This window comes from Pristis pectinata, chromosome 28 (assembly GCF_009764475.1).
Source record: "Pristis pectinata isolate sPriPec2 chromosome 28, sPriPec2.1.pri, whole genome shotgun sequence".
In the NCBI taxonomy this organism is placed as follows: Eukaryota; Metazoa; Chordata; class Chondrichthyes; order Rhinopristiformes; family Pristidae; genus Pristis; species Pristis pectinata.
The window spans coordinates 8,403,616-8,419,102 of record NC_067432.1 but is presented as its reverse complement, the minus strand read 5'-3'; the positions used below and the strand labels follow the sequence as shown (position 1 = coordinate 8,419,102).

At 45.3% G+C, this 15,487-nt stretch overlaps 1 protein-coding gene across 1 annotated transcript in view; it reads right to left on the bottom strand.

Moving 5' to 3' along the window:
- st8sia2 (ST8 alpha-N-acetyl-neuraminide alpha-2,8-sialyltransferase 2) overlaps positions 1–14,337 on the bottom strand; it is a 44,266-nt gene extending 29,929 nt beyond the window's left edge. The window contains exons 1-2 of the mRNA XM_052040263.1: positions 14,240–14,337; positions 7,278–7,340 (exon numbers count right to left, since the gene is read on the bottom strand). Coding sequence (XP_051896223.1) covers positions 7,278–7,340; positions 14,240–14,337 — 161 coding nt within the window. The remainder of the gene's footprint in view (positions 1–7,277; positions 7,341–14,239) is intronic.
- Between the last annotated feature and the right edge of the window lie 1,150 nt (positions 14,338–15,487).

Genomic DNA, 15,487 nt, shown 5'->3' with positions numbered 1-15,487 from the left:
GGGCACAACCAGCAAAGCAGGCTCCAATGTAAAGAAGCAGAGCCATTCGACTGGGTCTTTAAGTGGGATTTGTGGGGAGAATAAAATGGGATTAGCGTAAAAATCTTTGTGAAGTGGGTGCTTGGTTGTTGACATGGACTCAGTAAAGGGATTCTTTCCCTGCTTTTAATATTTTGCAGGTTCTCTCAATATATAAATCATCACCCACTTGGAAACCAGCTTGGGGCACAACTTTGGAACAGTAGTATATAAAAAAACTCAATGCATATTCCATAATGTCATGTTCATATAGCCCGCGTCTTAAATTTTGCTGGAAAACTCATTGCTGAATTTGGACTTTCCACATGGATCACAGAGTCTCTGCCACATCCTATGTGTATGATGCACTGAGACTCTCTGGCAGTGTACGGCATGCAAAACATACAATGCATGGCTTGATGCCACCTCTGCAAATTTACTTTGCACGCGTGAGCCTGCAGACTTTCACCGTGAAAGCCTAGCTAGGGAGTCCAGCATCAGGTAGGTGTTGCCTAAGCAAGATACTTATCGGTCATTGTGTCTCTTCATTAGGGTCTCCAATTACCACACCCTCGATTGCAACCCTGAAAGCCCATCCTAAATGTACTCCCAATGCACTGCCTCATTCCCACCCTTGTCAATCTTAACATCCCAGCAGCTGCTTGTGACCTTCACCTCTTCGCTGCCAGTGCCCCAGTCTGATGCTACACCAGACTGATATCTCGATCCTCAACCCAACCTTGGCCACTATCTCCCACCACCTGCAAACCTGAACTGCAGCCGACCAGTTTTCCTCTGCCTTTCCCATAATGAAAGAACAAACAAAAGAAAGGCCTTTTAATCACCCTAACTGTGCTTGTCTGGCTTTCCAACACATCGTGGCTTGGGCATTGTGCGCAGTAGAATTTTGCCCTTGCACAGAACATTCCTGCCATATGTAATGCACTTTTCCAAGCACCAAAGGACTTTCTCAGCCATAGAATTTCCCTGGGAATTGGAAGTGCAGATCCTCCTTTCTGCTTCCTGCATCACATAGAGCCAATCAATCTGCTTCCAGATCCCTCACCATATCCCTTGGACAGACCATACTCCTCAACTCCCAGAAGCTGGGATCTGATCCTGAGGTTCACTTCCCTGCTCTGATGAGTATAGGTTCAAGGAATATTCATGTCAACTTCAAGCTACACCTGCTATAGGCTGAGTAATTACAGGGATCACGGGCTGGAGGAGATTTTCAAGACATCGCAGCTGGTAGTCAATAGACTGTCTGCAAGAATGTCAAGCCAAGTGAGAGGGGAACAATTGCTGTGGCCTTTACCCAGAGCGAGCCCGTCTCTTTGACCAGAAATAGACTGCTATTTAAAACAAGCCTGAGGCTGGGTGTGTGCACTCCGCGCCATCAAGTGAATTGACTTTGCAGCTGGTGATAATTTCAGCTGTCGAAACTTGTCCTTTCCCAGGGCAACATTAAAACTGACACCTCAGTCAGGCTGGCTGCTGATGACAATTCCATGCTGTGCTCCTGATTATTTTTCTTCCTCTTAGATTCTTTAAGGCTCTGATCCTCTGGACAATGGACAGCAGCCCTCTGACTCCCCACGTGGAGGGCAGTAATACAGTGGCTATATTAGTAATCAGAAATCAGAGCTAGTAACCTGTGGGCATGCATTCACGCTAGGGGCAAATTGACATTCCATTAATTAAATGTAAAAAGCTGGTATAAGCAATGGAGACCATGAAAATCTGCAGGATTGTTGGAAATTCTGATTAGATTCACTGATGCTCTTCAGGAAAGGAAATCTATCACCTTTGCCCAGTCTGGTCTATATTAAAGCCTGATACACAGAAATGTGGTTGATTCTGAGCTGAAATTGCCCAGCAAGCCACTGAGATATGGGCAACAAAAGCCAATCATTCCAGTGGTGCCCACTTCCCATGAGAATTCAAGGAAAAACTCCTTTGTCTGGAGTATCTAGATCATAAAAACATACATCAAGCTGCTATTTATTAACTACAGCTCTGCCATTATTCCAAGCAAACTCATCTCCAAACTCCTAGACCTGGGACTCAACACCTCCCTTTGCAACTGGATCCTTGACTTCCTGACCACGAGACCGCAATCAGTGAGGATAGGCAGCAACACCTCCAGCACGATAATCCTCAACACCGGTGCCCCATAAGGCTGAGCCTTAGCCCCCTACTCTGTGCACTCACAACTGCAAGGCCAGATTCTGCTCAAACTCCATCAGCAAGTTTGCAGATGACACCACCTTAGTGGGCTATATCTCAAATAATGATGAGTCAGAGTACAGGACAGAGATAGAAAGTCTCATGGCATGGTCCTGGCAAGAACCTTTCCCTCAATGTCAGCAAGACAAAAGAGCTGGTCATGGACTTCAGGAAAAGGGGGGGCGGTGCACATGCTCCTGTCGACATCAACAGTGCTGAGGTCAAAAGAGTTGAGAGCTTCAAGTTCCTAGGAGTAAACATCACCAATAGTCTGTCGTGGTCCAACCATATAGACACCATGGCCAAGAAAACTCACCAGCGCCTCTACTTCTTCAGGAGGCTGAAAATATTTGGCATGTCCCCATTGACCCTCACCTAATGTTCTGAGACTAATTACAGAATCCTGAGCAACGCACAAGATGCTGGAGGAACTCAGCGGGTCGGGCAGCATCTGTGCAGGGAAATGGACAGTCCATGTTTTGGGTCGAGACCCTTTATCTAGACTGAAAAATACTGGGGAGATAACCACTATAAAGAGGTGAAGGGAAGGGGTGGAGCAAGAGCTGGCAGGTGATAGGTGGATCCAGGTGAGGAGGGGTGATTGGCAGATGGAGGAGGGGAGAGTAGAAATCATGACAGAGGCTGGGAGGTGAGAAGTAGAAGCAATGATGGAGCCTGACAAGAGAGGAAAGTGGTCTCTTGTGTTTCCAATTAGAATCCTCACTGACTAAGGGAGGCCAATTCAGAGTAGAGTCTATAGAATGAACCTGCGGCATTTCCACTCTGTGGCTCAGTCTTGCACCAGGGAGTTCACTGACCTGATCAAGCTCAAGTGCGGGCTGGATCAAGCTCTGATGTGAGTGACCATTCCGTCAGGAAGGTCGGCCATCCACCTCTGAATGCATAGTGCACCTTCGGCCTGCACACCTGGGTACTGGAGCACAGAGTGGGAGGCACATTGGAGGTCAGTTGCTGGCCTCAACATTGAGTCCAGTGACGGTTCCAAATGGTACTAAGCTGACAGATCGCAAGCCCCATTGAACTTCAATACAAAGGGAAATTAAGCTTAACTTTGTGTTTTTAATTAATCTAGCATACTTTTAACTGTTTTTAAACTACTTAAATCCATTTCAAGTTTTTAATGTCTGAACAAGGTGGAGCAGCTGGTAGAGTTTCATCTTAAATTACGGCAATTTAGACCAGTAGGAACTGGAGTAGAATGATGCTTTTAGTCTGACATGGAAGCAGTCTGGCCTGGATTAAGGTACAATTATGAAATATGAAGCCAGTGTCTAACCCTCGGCATTACTCAACTGCACCAGATTTTTATGTCTTTGTCACACATCATCTCCTCCTGCCCTGTTTCTCACCATGGCCCTGCACCCTCTGTCTCTGCACTTACTGCTCATGAGTGAACTCACGCTGTGCTCTTCAATTTCCTTCCCTGATAACTTGGTTCACAACTCTACTGTAAATGTTCTCTTGAATTTCCTTTTAACTCCTTATTTCTCGTTAGGATCTGAAGAATTAAACCCAGTACCAGTGTTTTAAAGATGTAAGATACACGAACAGATGAAGTGTGTTAAGGTGAACAGAGCAAGTAGGTCTGTCGGGTTATAAGGTCAAATCCACACAGAAACTAACCACACGAGAGATTCTACAGTTGTTGGAATCTGGAGCAACACACACAAAATGCTGGAGGAACTCAGCAGGTCAGGCAGCAACATCGACTGTTTATTTCCCTCCACAGATGCTGTGTGACCTACTGAGTTCCTCCAGCGTTTCGTGTGACAAACTAACCACAGCCCATCAGAACCAGTCCTGACCCCAAGTACTTGAGATATTTTTGATACCCAACCAGGCCCAAACCTGACAAGCACAGGTGGGTCCCCTTGGGCTTGGGTCAATGCCTGGAACAGAGGAACTGGACCTCATAATCCTGGGTAGCCTACAACCCAATGGCATGAACGTTGAATTCTCCACCTTCAGGTAACTCACACCTCTTCTGTTCCTTTCTCTCTCCTTCTGAGCCATCCAGGTCCTCCCACACTCTCTCTTTCCAACCTCAGCCATCTGTTACCCAGTTCCTTTTACCTCCTCCACTTTGTTCCATCTGCCTATCACCCACACCCTTAACACACTGGGTCCTATTTTCTCTCTCCCTGCTTTCTCACCTGACCAGCATCCCTCCCTTACCTGGCTTCACTCATCACCTCCCTTTCTTATCAGATTCCATGATCCGTAGCTCTTTGTTGTCTCCACGTCACCGTTATTGCCATCTCCACCCTTCCCTCCTCCACCTAGCTCCATCTGTCCGTCAACCCCTCCTAGATCCACCTATCACCTGCCAGCTCCTGCCTCATCCCTCCTCCTCACCTCTTTATACTGACCATCTCCCTTTTACACTCTCAGTCCTAATGCAGGGTCTCAACTTGACACATTGACTATCCCTTCACCTCCACAGATGCTGCCTGACTCACTGAATTCCTTGCTTTTTGCTGCAACACTGCACCAGCCAACGAGATGAAGCGGGGGGTGCTTATCCACAGCAATGAATTGTAGAACAAATAAAGTCAGTTTCCACACAAGACAATGTGCAATTCATATCCAGAAGGGACAGGAACTACTATAGCTTCTCCCAATAAAAGCAGGGCAATTTCTTCAGACAAGCGCAGAGAATGGAGGATGGGGAATATAAATTACATGCATAAAATCAACTTCAATCACTTCCAGCATCGTGGTTATCAAGCTTCTTGATGGGGAACTTACCCAACCAGGCTGACCCTCGCATTGTCGCTAAATGGTGGCTTAAGCAAGCTGGATTCTTTGTCTTATACATGGAGCTGTGGACTACATTGTTCAAGGGAAAGAGAGACATGCATTTGCACAACACCTTTCATTCTCCTCCAAGGAATCTACAAAGAGGGGATGTCTCAGGAAGGTGGCATCCATCGTCGGGGACCCCCACCGTCCATGAGAGCCACACCCTCTTCTCGATGCTGCCATCAGGCAGGAGGTACAGGAGCCTGAAGACCCACACCTCAAGGTTCAACAACAGCTTCTTCCCCACTGCTGTCAGGTTCTTGAACTGACCTGAGAAACTGTAACACTATCTTGCACTTGTATCGTTATGTTTATTTTGTTGTTTATTTTGCAAACGTGTCAGTTATGTATCATTCAGGTTCATTTAAGTCTATATTAACTTATGTTTGTCCTCATCTTGTAATGTACTGTGCTGCTGCTGCAAGAAGCTAATTTTCATGGCATTTATACCATTCATGCCTATGACAAAAATAAATTTGAAACCCAAACTGCTTTGTAGCCTATGAAGTACCTCGACTTGTATTCACTGTTGTAATGTAGGAAAACTCAACAGCCAAAGTACGCACAGCAAGCTCCCACAACAGCAGACGAGGCTTTAGGAATGCTGATTGAGGGATAACTATCAGTTAAACTGCTGCTCTTTGAAATAGTGCAATGGGATCTTTCTATCCAACTGAGAGAGAAGGCGGCATCTTTACTTGACACTTCAAACAAGAGGTTGAACCTCTGAAAATGCAGCACTCCTTCATTACTACACCGGAGAGTCGGCCTAGACATTCTCTGCAGTGGTTCAGTGCCCACAACACATTGACTCATATACCATATAGAGAGGTTTTTAATCCAGCTGCAGCCTATTTCATATCTGTGACCCCCAGCACACTACCCTTAAGAGGGGTTGCCAGATGCTTTGCTCTTGATTTTCAGGCTATTGGTCAAGTTGTTACTTTCGGTTGTTAGAGTCATAGGGAGATAAGAATTGATCCTGTGGCTTACCAGGTCCGTGCCCCCTATCAATCACCCATTTTGACACTAATTTTACCCTAACCCATTTTACTGTCCCCACATTCCCATCACCCCCCCCAACGTCCCCCAGATTCTACCACTCATCTGCACAGGAGAGGAAATTTACAGTGGCCAATTAACCTACCAACCCACATTTTTTTTGGGATGAGGGAGGAAATCAGAGCACCCAGGGGAAACCCACACAGTCACAGGGAGAACATGCAAACTTCACAAAGGCAGCACCGGAGGTCAGGATTGACCCCGGGTTGCTGGAACTGCGAGACAGTGGCTCTCCTGGCTGCCCCACTGCACTGCCCTATTTTCCTCATTCTTTCTCTCTCCTCCTTTCCAAAAACAAAGTGGCAGGGGAACTTCTTTCAAGACTCTATTAAAATTGCATTGGTCCTTTCTTTTCATTATTTTCTTGTGAGGAAACACTTGGTCCGTGTTCAGCTGCAGACCAGAGTGTCATGACTGACATCAGCAGCTTGTACAAGGGATGATCACAGGCTGAAGGCCATCAACCTGCCCTGGAGTGAGTGGAAAAGCTGAGCATCATCCTCATAGAGTCATACAGCATGGAAACAGGCCCTTCGGCCCAACATGTCCATGCTGACCAAGATGCCCATCCAAGCTAGTCCCACTTGCCATTTACCAGGGCAGGCACAGTAGTGTAGAGGTTAGCATAACGCTTTACAGCACCAGTGACCCGGGTTCAATTCCGGCCACTGTCTGTAAGAAGTTTGTGCGTTCTCCCCATGTCTGCGTGGGTTTCCTCCGGGTGCTCCGGTTTCCTCCCACATTCCAAAGACGTACAGGTTAGGAAGTTGTGGGCATGCTATGTTGGCGCTGGAAGTGTGGCGACACTTGCAGGCTGCCCCTAGAACACCATGCAAAAGATGTATTTCACTGTGTGTTTCGAAGTACATGTGACTAATAGAGATATCATATCATATCTTATCTTAACCCATAACCTTCAGAACCTTTCCTATCCATGTACCTGTCCAAATGTCCATTGAAGGTTATTGTACCTGCCCCAAACTACTTCCTCTGGCAGCTCGTTCTATGTACATACCACCCTTGGTGTAAAAAAGTTGCCTCTCATCCAGAAAAGTATTTGGGATTGTGATTTTCCTCAGAAGATTATGAATCATACTCTCCTAATGAGATGCAGAGAAAAGAGGATCCCATCACCACATACACACCTGCAACCCTTGTCCTGTAGAGTACCTTTGGCTGCCTTCATGGCTCTCCTTCCCTCTGTAAACCTGCAGGAAGAGAATTGTCATAATTCATGAAAAGACACTCAACAATGACTAGAAGAAGAAAGATTATATTTGATTTTCCAACATAAGATAATATAAACCTCTCTCTTTTTTCTACCTCTCTTTTTAATATTTGGTTCTTTGAATCTTCCTCTTTTTCTTCCTTTCTGCTGTAAATAAATCCTTGCCTGGTTCAGTTCATGTACCTTGCAACAGCTCTTTGGTGTCATTAATTCCCAGGATCTTAAATCTCCTGTTCCCCTCATTCAGCGTCAGACTTGAAGTTACTCATCCAATTTGAGACAAGCAAAGGCACCATCAAATGCTACTTGCCTCTTGGAGGTAGGGTTTGATTTATATCTTCTCTCCAACATGCCCCCTGTAAAATGGCATCTATCTCTTCACTGTGGTCTCTCAATAACAAAGCTCTGCCTGCTAGAACTTTTTGGGTGCCAGTGGTGAGCCAGGTCAACCAATGCACATCCCCAAAATGGGGCTGCTTTATTGCCAGCGTGAATGGACTGAAAGCATAAAAATAATTGAACAATTGAGACAGATATTACCTTGAACCTAGCAGAGGTGTAAAGGTTAATAGTTCATCCAAATAAAGAGACCACCATTGCGAATCATAAATTTAATTATTGTGGCTTCAAGTGTTTATTGCTTTAGATCATCTTTGTTAATTTTGACTTTAGATTTGCCCTGTCTGATATTAATATAAATTGTACTGGAACATCTGTGTCGAGTTTTTCTATCAGTGGTTACTGCTTTATGGCTGGAACGTCAACTGCTTTACTGCCCTCATTGCTAATACTTCTCCACCTTCATATCATTCTCAAACAGTGATCCAGCCAAGGGAAACAGCATTAATGTAACACACTTTTGGCAGGAGGAAGATAAAGGGATGAGAAAAATCCAACTGGTGAACTCTGCACACTGACAGGCAAACATCAGCACCACTTCTTGCTCCGGCCCTTAAGGCCACATGTCTCAGCTAGCATTGCCGTATCGGACAGGGCTGCCCGTATTTCAATGGGAAACTGGCTGCCCCATTCTCTATCCCCTTTCCTGATTCTGCCATCCAGTGAGGACTGAGATCTGGGTCAGTTCTGAACTGAGTGACTATTGGACACTCCTTGGCCTGGAGTTGCCTGACAGATATACAAACCCAAGATTCTGCTGCCTATGGAAATTTCTGTCAGCTGTCTGCTGACATCTGTAATAAATGGAAACTTACCCCGGGTCAAGAATATCCAGCAGGAACTTTCAGGAACAGTTAGATTCCGTCCAAACAAGGCAAAAGCCTGTTTTCACAATATGTCGTAAAGTCATACAGCATTGAAACAGGCCTCGTGACACACTGAGTCCACGCCAATTATCAATCACCCATCTATACTAGCCCCATTTAACTTTGCCACATTTCCACAAACTCTCCTCCCTCTGAATTTTGCCACCCTCCTGCACACTGGGGGCAACCTGCACATCTTTGGGATGTGGAAAGAAACTGGAGCACTCGGAGGGAACTCATGTGGTGACAGGGAGAACGTGTCAGCTCCACAGAGACGGCACTGGAAGTCAGAATTCAACCCAGATCAATGGCGCTGTGAGGCAGCAGCCCTGTTAGTTGCTCCACTCTGCTGCTCATGTCCGTTAGTGTTGAAATACAGCGTTACTTACCAGAGTTGTAGCTCCACCTTCCAGTGTCACACGAGGCTGAATCTCACTTGCTAATGTTACAGATTTTGTTCTCAGCAAATTGGCTCAGTGAGTTGGGACTCCCTCACATGTGCTGTCAAATGTACAAGTCCCAGAATTAATGAGAGATTTTAATAGTTCACTCTTCTGCTGCTCTCAGACCTGGCACAGGTCCTGTTGACTAAAATGGAGACAGTAGGGCTTTGGATTCAGAGACCAAAGTCAAAGTCAAAGTCGAGTTTATTGTCATATGCACAAGTACATGTCTGCACAGGTGTAATGAAAAACTTACTTGCAACAGCATCACAGGCACATAGTATTAGGGACACAGCAGTCACACAAACATAAATTACACAATAATTATATAACATTATACAAGAAAAAGCACAAATAAAACAAAAAAACAAAGTCCATTTAGTGCAAAGTGGTCATAGTGTTGCTAAACTGTCGTGATTAGGTTGTACCAGTTGGTTCAAGAACTAAATAGTTGAAGGGAAATAGTGTGTTACCTTGTTAAAATTACTTCACTTCATGTTAATACTTCTAATGATTGAATAAGTGTGGTTTTTGATTCTTTAATTAGGTGTTTTTAGCTGCCCTAATGATGGACACTTCAATCAAATTGCCCCTTAGCCTTCTTTGTTCCAAAGAAAACAATCTCTGCCCAGCCCAACTCTCTTCACCACTCTCATTCTCCGGCATCGATCGCACCCTTGTGAAGTTCCTCCAATGGCAGCACAGTGACACAGCTGTCAGAGCTACTGTCTCCCAGCTCCAGCAACACGGGTTCAGTCCTGACCTCTGGTGCTTGATAGATAGCACTGGACTGAAGGCCTGTTTCTGTGCTGTATGGTTGCATGACCACTGGTGCACTTGACTGCAGTTACTCACCAAGGCTACACTGACAACAGCTGTTCTCTAGCTCTTGCACATCTCTCCTGTGGTGTAGTCTTGAAAATGGATGGAGCAATTCAGGTACTGAGCTGTGAGAGGTAGGAGGATGATGAGCAGATCCCAGGTGGATCTACTGAAGGTGCTGGTCTCATTCTCTCTGAACTTTCCCCATTGTGTTGTGACTGCTGTACAGTGGAACTTCTTTGTTCATTGAGAGCAAGGATGCTGTCAGCTACAGCTGATATCCCAGCTGAAACCAGCACCACATGAGGATTGAATCTGGGACTTAAAAGAGACTTGCATTTCTGTATTGCCTTTTGCAATCCCTTTCAGAATGTCCAAAAGTGCTTTGCAGCCAATTAAGTACTTGTTAAAATGTGACCGGTTTTGTAATGTGGAAACACGGTATTTATTGACAAGCTTATGTCAGCTAATGTGTTGGAGATTGGAAGGAGGGGTTATATGATGCACTGCAAACCATCAAAGTCAATTTACCCAGAAAACAATGAGCAGAGGTGAACGAAGCTTCAGTGACTTCTCTCAGCAAAGTCAGGGTAATTTCTTCAGAAAAATACAGAGAGTGGAGGATAATTATACATAAATATGTGTGTAAAATTACTTTCATTTTGTTATGATGGTATGATCATCAAGCCAATTATCTCCACAATGACTGGCTGTGATTATATTACAAAATGCAATCTAGTGGAAAATGCAACTGCCACTTGTACACAGCAAGCTCCCACAAAAATAGCAATGTGGTAGCATTCAGAAAAATGGTTGAGTGATAAATATTGGCAGGCACCTGGTATAATTACTCAGATGTTCTTCAAAAGAGTACCATTGGACCTTTTAAGTCAACCCAATAGAAAAGTCAAGGCATCAGTTTAACCTCTAAGCCCAACCCCAGCTCCTTCAACAGTGCGGCATTCTCTCTGTACAGCATTGGAAGATCTTTGTGTTCAAAACCATGGGGTGGCATTTGAATCTGATACTTCCTGACCCACAGGCAAAATTGCTGTCGTTTGATCTCCTAAGGTCAAATGCCCTTGGCTTGTGGCTCAGTACCACATCCATCTACCAGCAAAATATAGGCTGCTGGAGGAACTCAGTGGGTCAGGCAGCATCTGTGGAGGGAAATTGACAGTCAACATTTTGGATCGAGACCCTACATTTACCAAACAACCCAGTGGTTCAGCTGAAACGCAGATTCGTTAACCTGCTGAAGATTAATGTCAGTGCTGACAGTGGATGAAATAATGTTGGACTGATTAAAATAAAGGGAATGGAAGAGGTAGATGTGATGGTGTCAGGGCACTCTTGCTGTGGCCAGTTATATTAAAATCACCAGCTGCCAGCTTCACAGATGTCTGGTGGAAAAGCAGATTTCTTTGCGTCCAGTTTTTATGGAAATTTTTCCAGAGAGCCTGTTCCAGCAAAGGGCAAAGCCATGAAATAAAACAAACACCTCTGTGTGTACCACACATCTCAGGAAAGGGAATATTGCAAAACTGTGACATTCAACTGCATCAGCCTCGTTGTATTCCCCATCCGCAATATTGGGGGTCACCATTAACCAGAAACTCAACTGGAGCAACCCACATAAATATTGTTGCAAACCAGAAGGGGTCAGAGGCTGGGTATCCTGCAGCAAATTGCTCACCTCCCAACTCCCCAAAGCCATCCCACCATCTACAAGATACAATTCAGGATGGAACGCTCTCTATTTGAATGGATGAGTACAGTTCCAATAACACACAACTTGGTTGGTACTCCATCTACCTGTCCAACCATTCATTCCCACCACTACTGGTACACAGTGGCTGCAGTGTATGATCTATAAAAGGCACTGTAGTTACTGCCTATGTTGCTACAATAGCACCTCCCAAAATTGTGACTTCTGCCACCAGGAAGGGCAAAGGCGGCAGGCGCATGGGAACACACCTCCTGCATGTTCCCCTTCAAGTTGCACACCATCGTGATTTGTAAATATATCGCCGTTCTATTATCCTCACTGGGTCTGAATCCTGGATTGTCCTCCCCAACATCATGGTGGGAGCACCTTCAGCAGAGGAACGGCAGGAATCCAAGTGGTTCACCACTTAAGGACAAGTATAGTCATGACCTTGCTAGAGACACCCACAGACTGAGAAATGAATAAATGAAAGAAAAAGCACAAGGCAACACAGAGGAGGCTGTACTGGCCTGAAAGATAGGCAGAGCAAACAAACCAATGCTCAAAGAGATGACACTGTAAGAGGCATTTGAAACACTGCAGGTAATGTGATTTAAAAAGACTAAGAACTTTTATTTATATACTGCCTTTCACAACCTTAAGACATCCAAAAATGCCTTACCAATCAATTCATTTGTAGATGTGTAGGACAGTATCACTGATTGAGTAGGTAACATTCTGTGTGAGAAGACTCAATTTGCCATGCAGAAATTAGTTGCTGTGTTTCCAATGCAAACTTCAAAAGGAATGCATATCATTGGTTAAATAGGGTTTTAGGACACTCACGTTGTGAAAGGCACTGAATAAATGCAAGTCTTTCTTTTCAAGCATTTTCGGTAGTCACTGCTGTAACATAAAAAAATTGGCAGGAAATTTGTACACAGCAAGATCTCACAATGTGATAACAACTCAAGTCATTTGCTGAATGAGGTTGATTACACACAACCATTTGAAACAGAAGCAGGAGCAGGCCACTTGGCCCCTCAAACCCTTCTGTCCTTCATTAAGAAGAGGGCTGATCTGATCATAACCTTAGTTCCATGTTCCCACCTACCCCTGGTGTATCAAGAATCTATCTACTCTGGCCTTACAAACCCTCAGCAACGCCGCTTCTGCCATCCTCTGCAGAAGAGCGTTCCAAAGACTCAGGACCTAATGTGCCATCTCAAATACGTCTCAAATGGGTGACCACTTATTTTTCGGTCAAGACTGAGAGATAAATATCGGCTGGAGAGAGGTCCCCTGCTCTGCTTTGAAACCGTGCCGGGGACCTTTTGTGCTTAACTGACAGAGGATAGTTTAATGCCTCGTCTGAGGGAGGATTCTAAGGGTGGCTGAATTAAGATCAGTGGGGGAAAATAGGGATCCAGGGTTGGGGTGGAGAGAGAGAATGGAGGAAGAGAATTATTACTGGGGTAGACCATTTGGAAAGGGTGAGGTAGTGGACGTATTTTTGAAAAGGTTAGGAGACAAATAAAATGTAAAAAAAAGCATATAACACACAGGGCTATTCTACAGTAATGTTAACAGGTAAATCCTTTGTAAGTACACAGTGAAATGGCTGAAGTCATCAACTCTGCTGCTCCACTTTATAATGGGATCAGAAACTCTGGCAATAACAATAAATAACTTGAAAATACACCCAGAGAGGAAGGGACAATTATGTGAAATACAACTATTTCAGTGATAAGCAGAGGCTCCTGCTCAGACCTATTGTAATTTGTTGTAAACTGGCACAGATCAGATTGCAAGAATAAAAATATGTAGACACAGAGTGTGACTCTGAAAAGTCCTATTGTACATGGAATAATGGTGGTAAATTACAACTGAGGCAATGCTTGAGCACTGGTAAGGGTAAGTAAAGACAGGGAACTATACAGACAGACAGACACACAGAAACACACAGAGACAAAGGGATTTAGACAGAACAAAATAAATAAAGGGATGTAGAGAGAGAAAAGGGAACTGACAGAAATATAGTGAGATAGACAAAAAGAAACTGTTTCAGGGGAACTGTTTCAGAAAGAGGCAGAAAGAGAGACGGGACAGAGAGGGAGGGAGGCACAGAGGCAGTTAATGAAAATATCTAACAATGCTGGGGGTGTGAAACATGGAAGACAGTAAGTGGGGGGAAAGGGACTGGAACAAAGAGAATGCAGGAGCGGCTGAGAATGAAGGGAGTGGAAAGACGGAAAAAGAGAGAGAGACAGAAACTGGGCGACATTTACCGGGCGATTAGAAGGCAAGTGGGAAACTGGCCCTGGGTAAGATGGGAATAAATTCTGACTCTGCCACAAAGTCGATTCTGTTCTTTTATTTAAATAAAGCGACAGGAGAGGAAGGTGTGGACGTTAACATCCAGTTTGCCTCTTCCCCCGTCATCGAACAGTTAGAGTAACTGGAATCAGTCGGGCATTCGGGAACGGACAGAAGGAATGTTACGTTTCAGCAGGATCTGAAACAGCAAGTCCGGGTGAAATCTCACATTCCTGAAAAGAAATGAAAGGCTCGGCTGACACGCCGGGGGATGGGTGGTGGTGAATGAAAACATCTCACTGCTAAATATACAAAGAGGTTTTACCCGAATTCCATCTCCACTTCGGAAATATCTGCCAGGATGAGGAGGATCGCCAGCAGAGCGAGGAGTCCAAACATCCAACTGGTGAATTCCAGACGCATTCTGTGCCACTTTGAGATGTGTTATAGGCACACTTACACTTAGCAGGGCAGAGAGGGCTGTCTGTAAGTTGCTACGATCGTCACTCCGAATTACTGCTCTGTGTGTGTGTGTGTTCCTCCCGTGGTGTCTCTCCCCCTTTCTGTGTGGTGTGTGAGTGTGTGTGTGTTTCACCGGTTATGTGTGTGTGTGTGTGTGTGTGTGTTCCTCCCGTTGTCTCTCCACCCCCCCCCCCCCCCACCTTTCTGTGTGGTGTTTGTGAGTGTGTGTGTTTCACCGGTTGTGTGTGTGTGTGTGTGTGTGTGTGTTTCACCCGTTGTCTCTGTCTCTGTCTCTGTTTATTTCACCGGTTCTCTGTGCCGTTACCCTGTGTGTCTGTGTGATGCTCGTTTCACCGGTTCTCTGAGCCGTTACCCTGTGTGTCTGTGTGATGCTCGTTTCACCGGTTCTCTGAGCCGTTACCCTGTGTCTATGTGCGGTTTCCTCCATCCAAGTGCAGTTGAATCCACTTCACATTCTCCACTGCCCAAATCTCAACTGCTTCCCTTTCTACTGCTCCCCTCCTCCCGTTTCCAAGGTTTCCTCGGAGTCTAGCGGGACTGGAATCCCAGCTCGTGTGTATTTGCATAGGGCTAGAGCAACGGGAAGGGGGGGGGGGGCCGTAACAATAAAGTTTCTTCCAAACGCCTCTCGGAAGAAGCGCCGCTCTTAAAGTGAAAATGCCCCTTGTCGGAATCCTGTCAATCTGAGCAGCGCCAACCCTTTGAACCGATACCTTTAGTGAAGCGAAGTTATTTTGAGCTCACGTCTTGACTCAAACGCTCCACCATTTATTGTAGAGACTGAGTTCCTCCAGCATCACAGTGTTTCCCCCATTTATTCTCGCAACCCAGTTTATTCAGAACTCCAGGTTAAGGGTTATGGCAGGAGCATCAATCAGAAGAATATTTACGTGGTGTCATTCCAGCAACGTTTTCTGAATCTTAGTGAGGTCCACTGCTTGGACAATATTTTACTTGCAGACTTGCTTGGTAACTCCCTTAATCACGTCCAGAGCCACAGTCAGTCATGGTGGCTCAGCGGGTAGAGCTGAACCAGGGTTCAATCCTGACCTCGGGTTGTGTGGAGCTTGCACGTTCTCCCTGTGGCGGC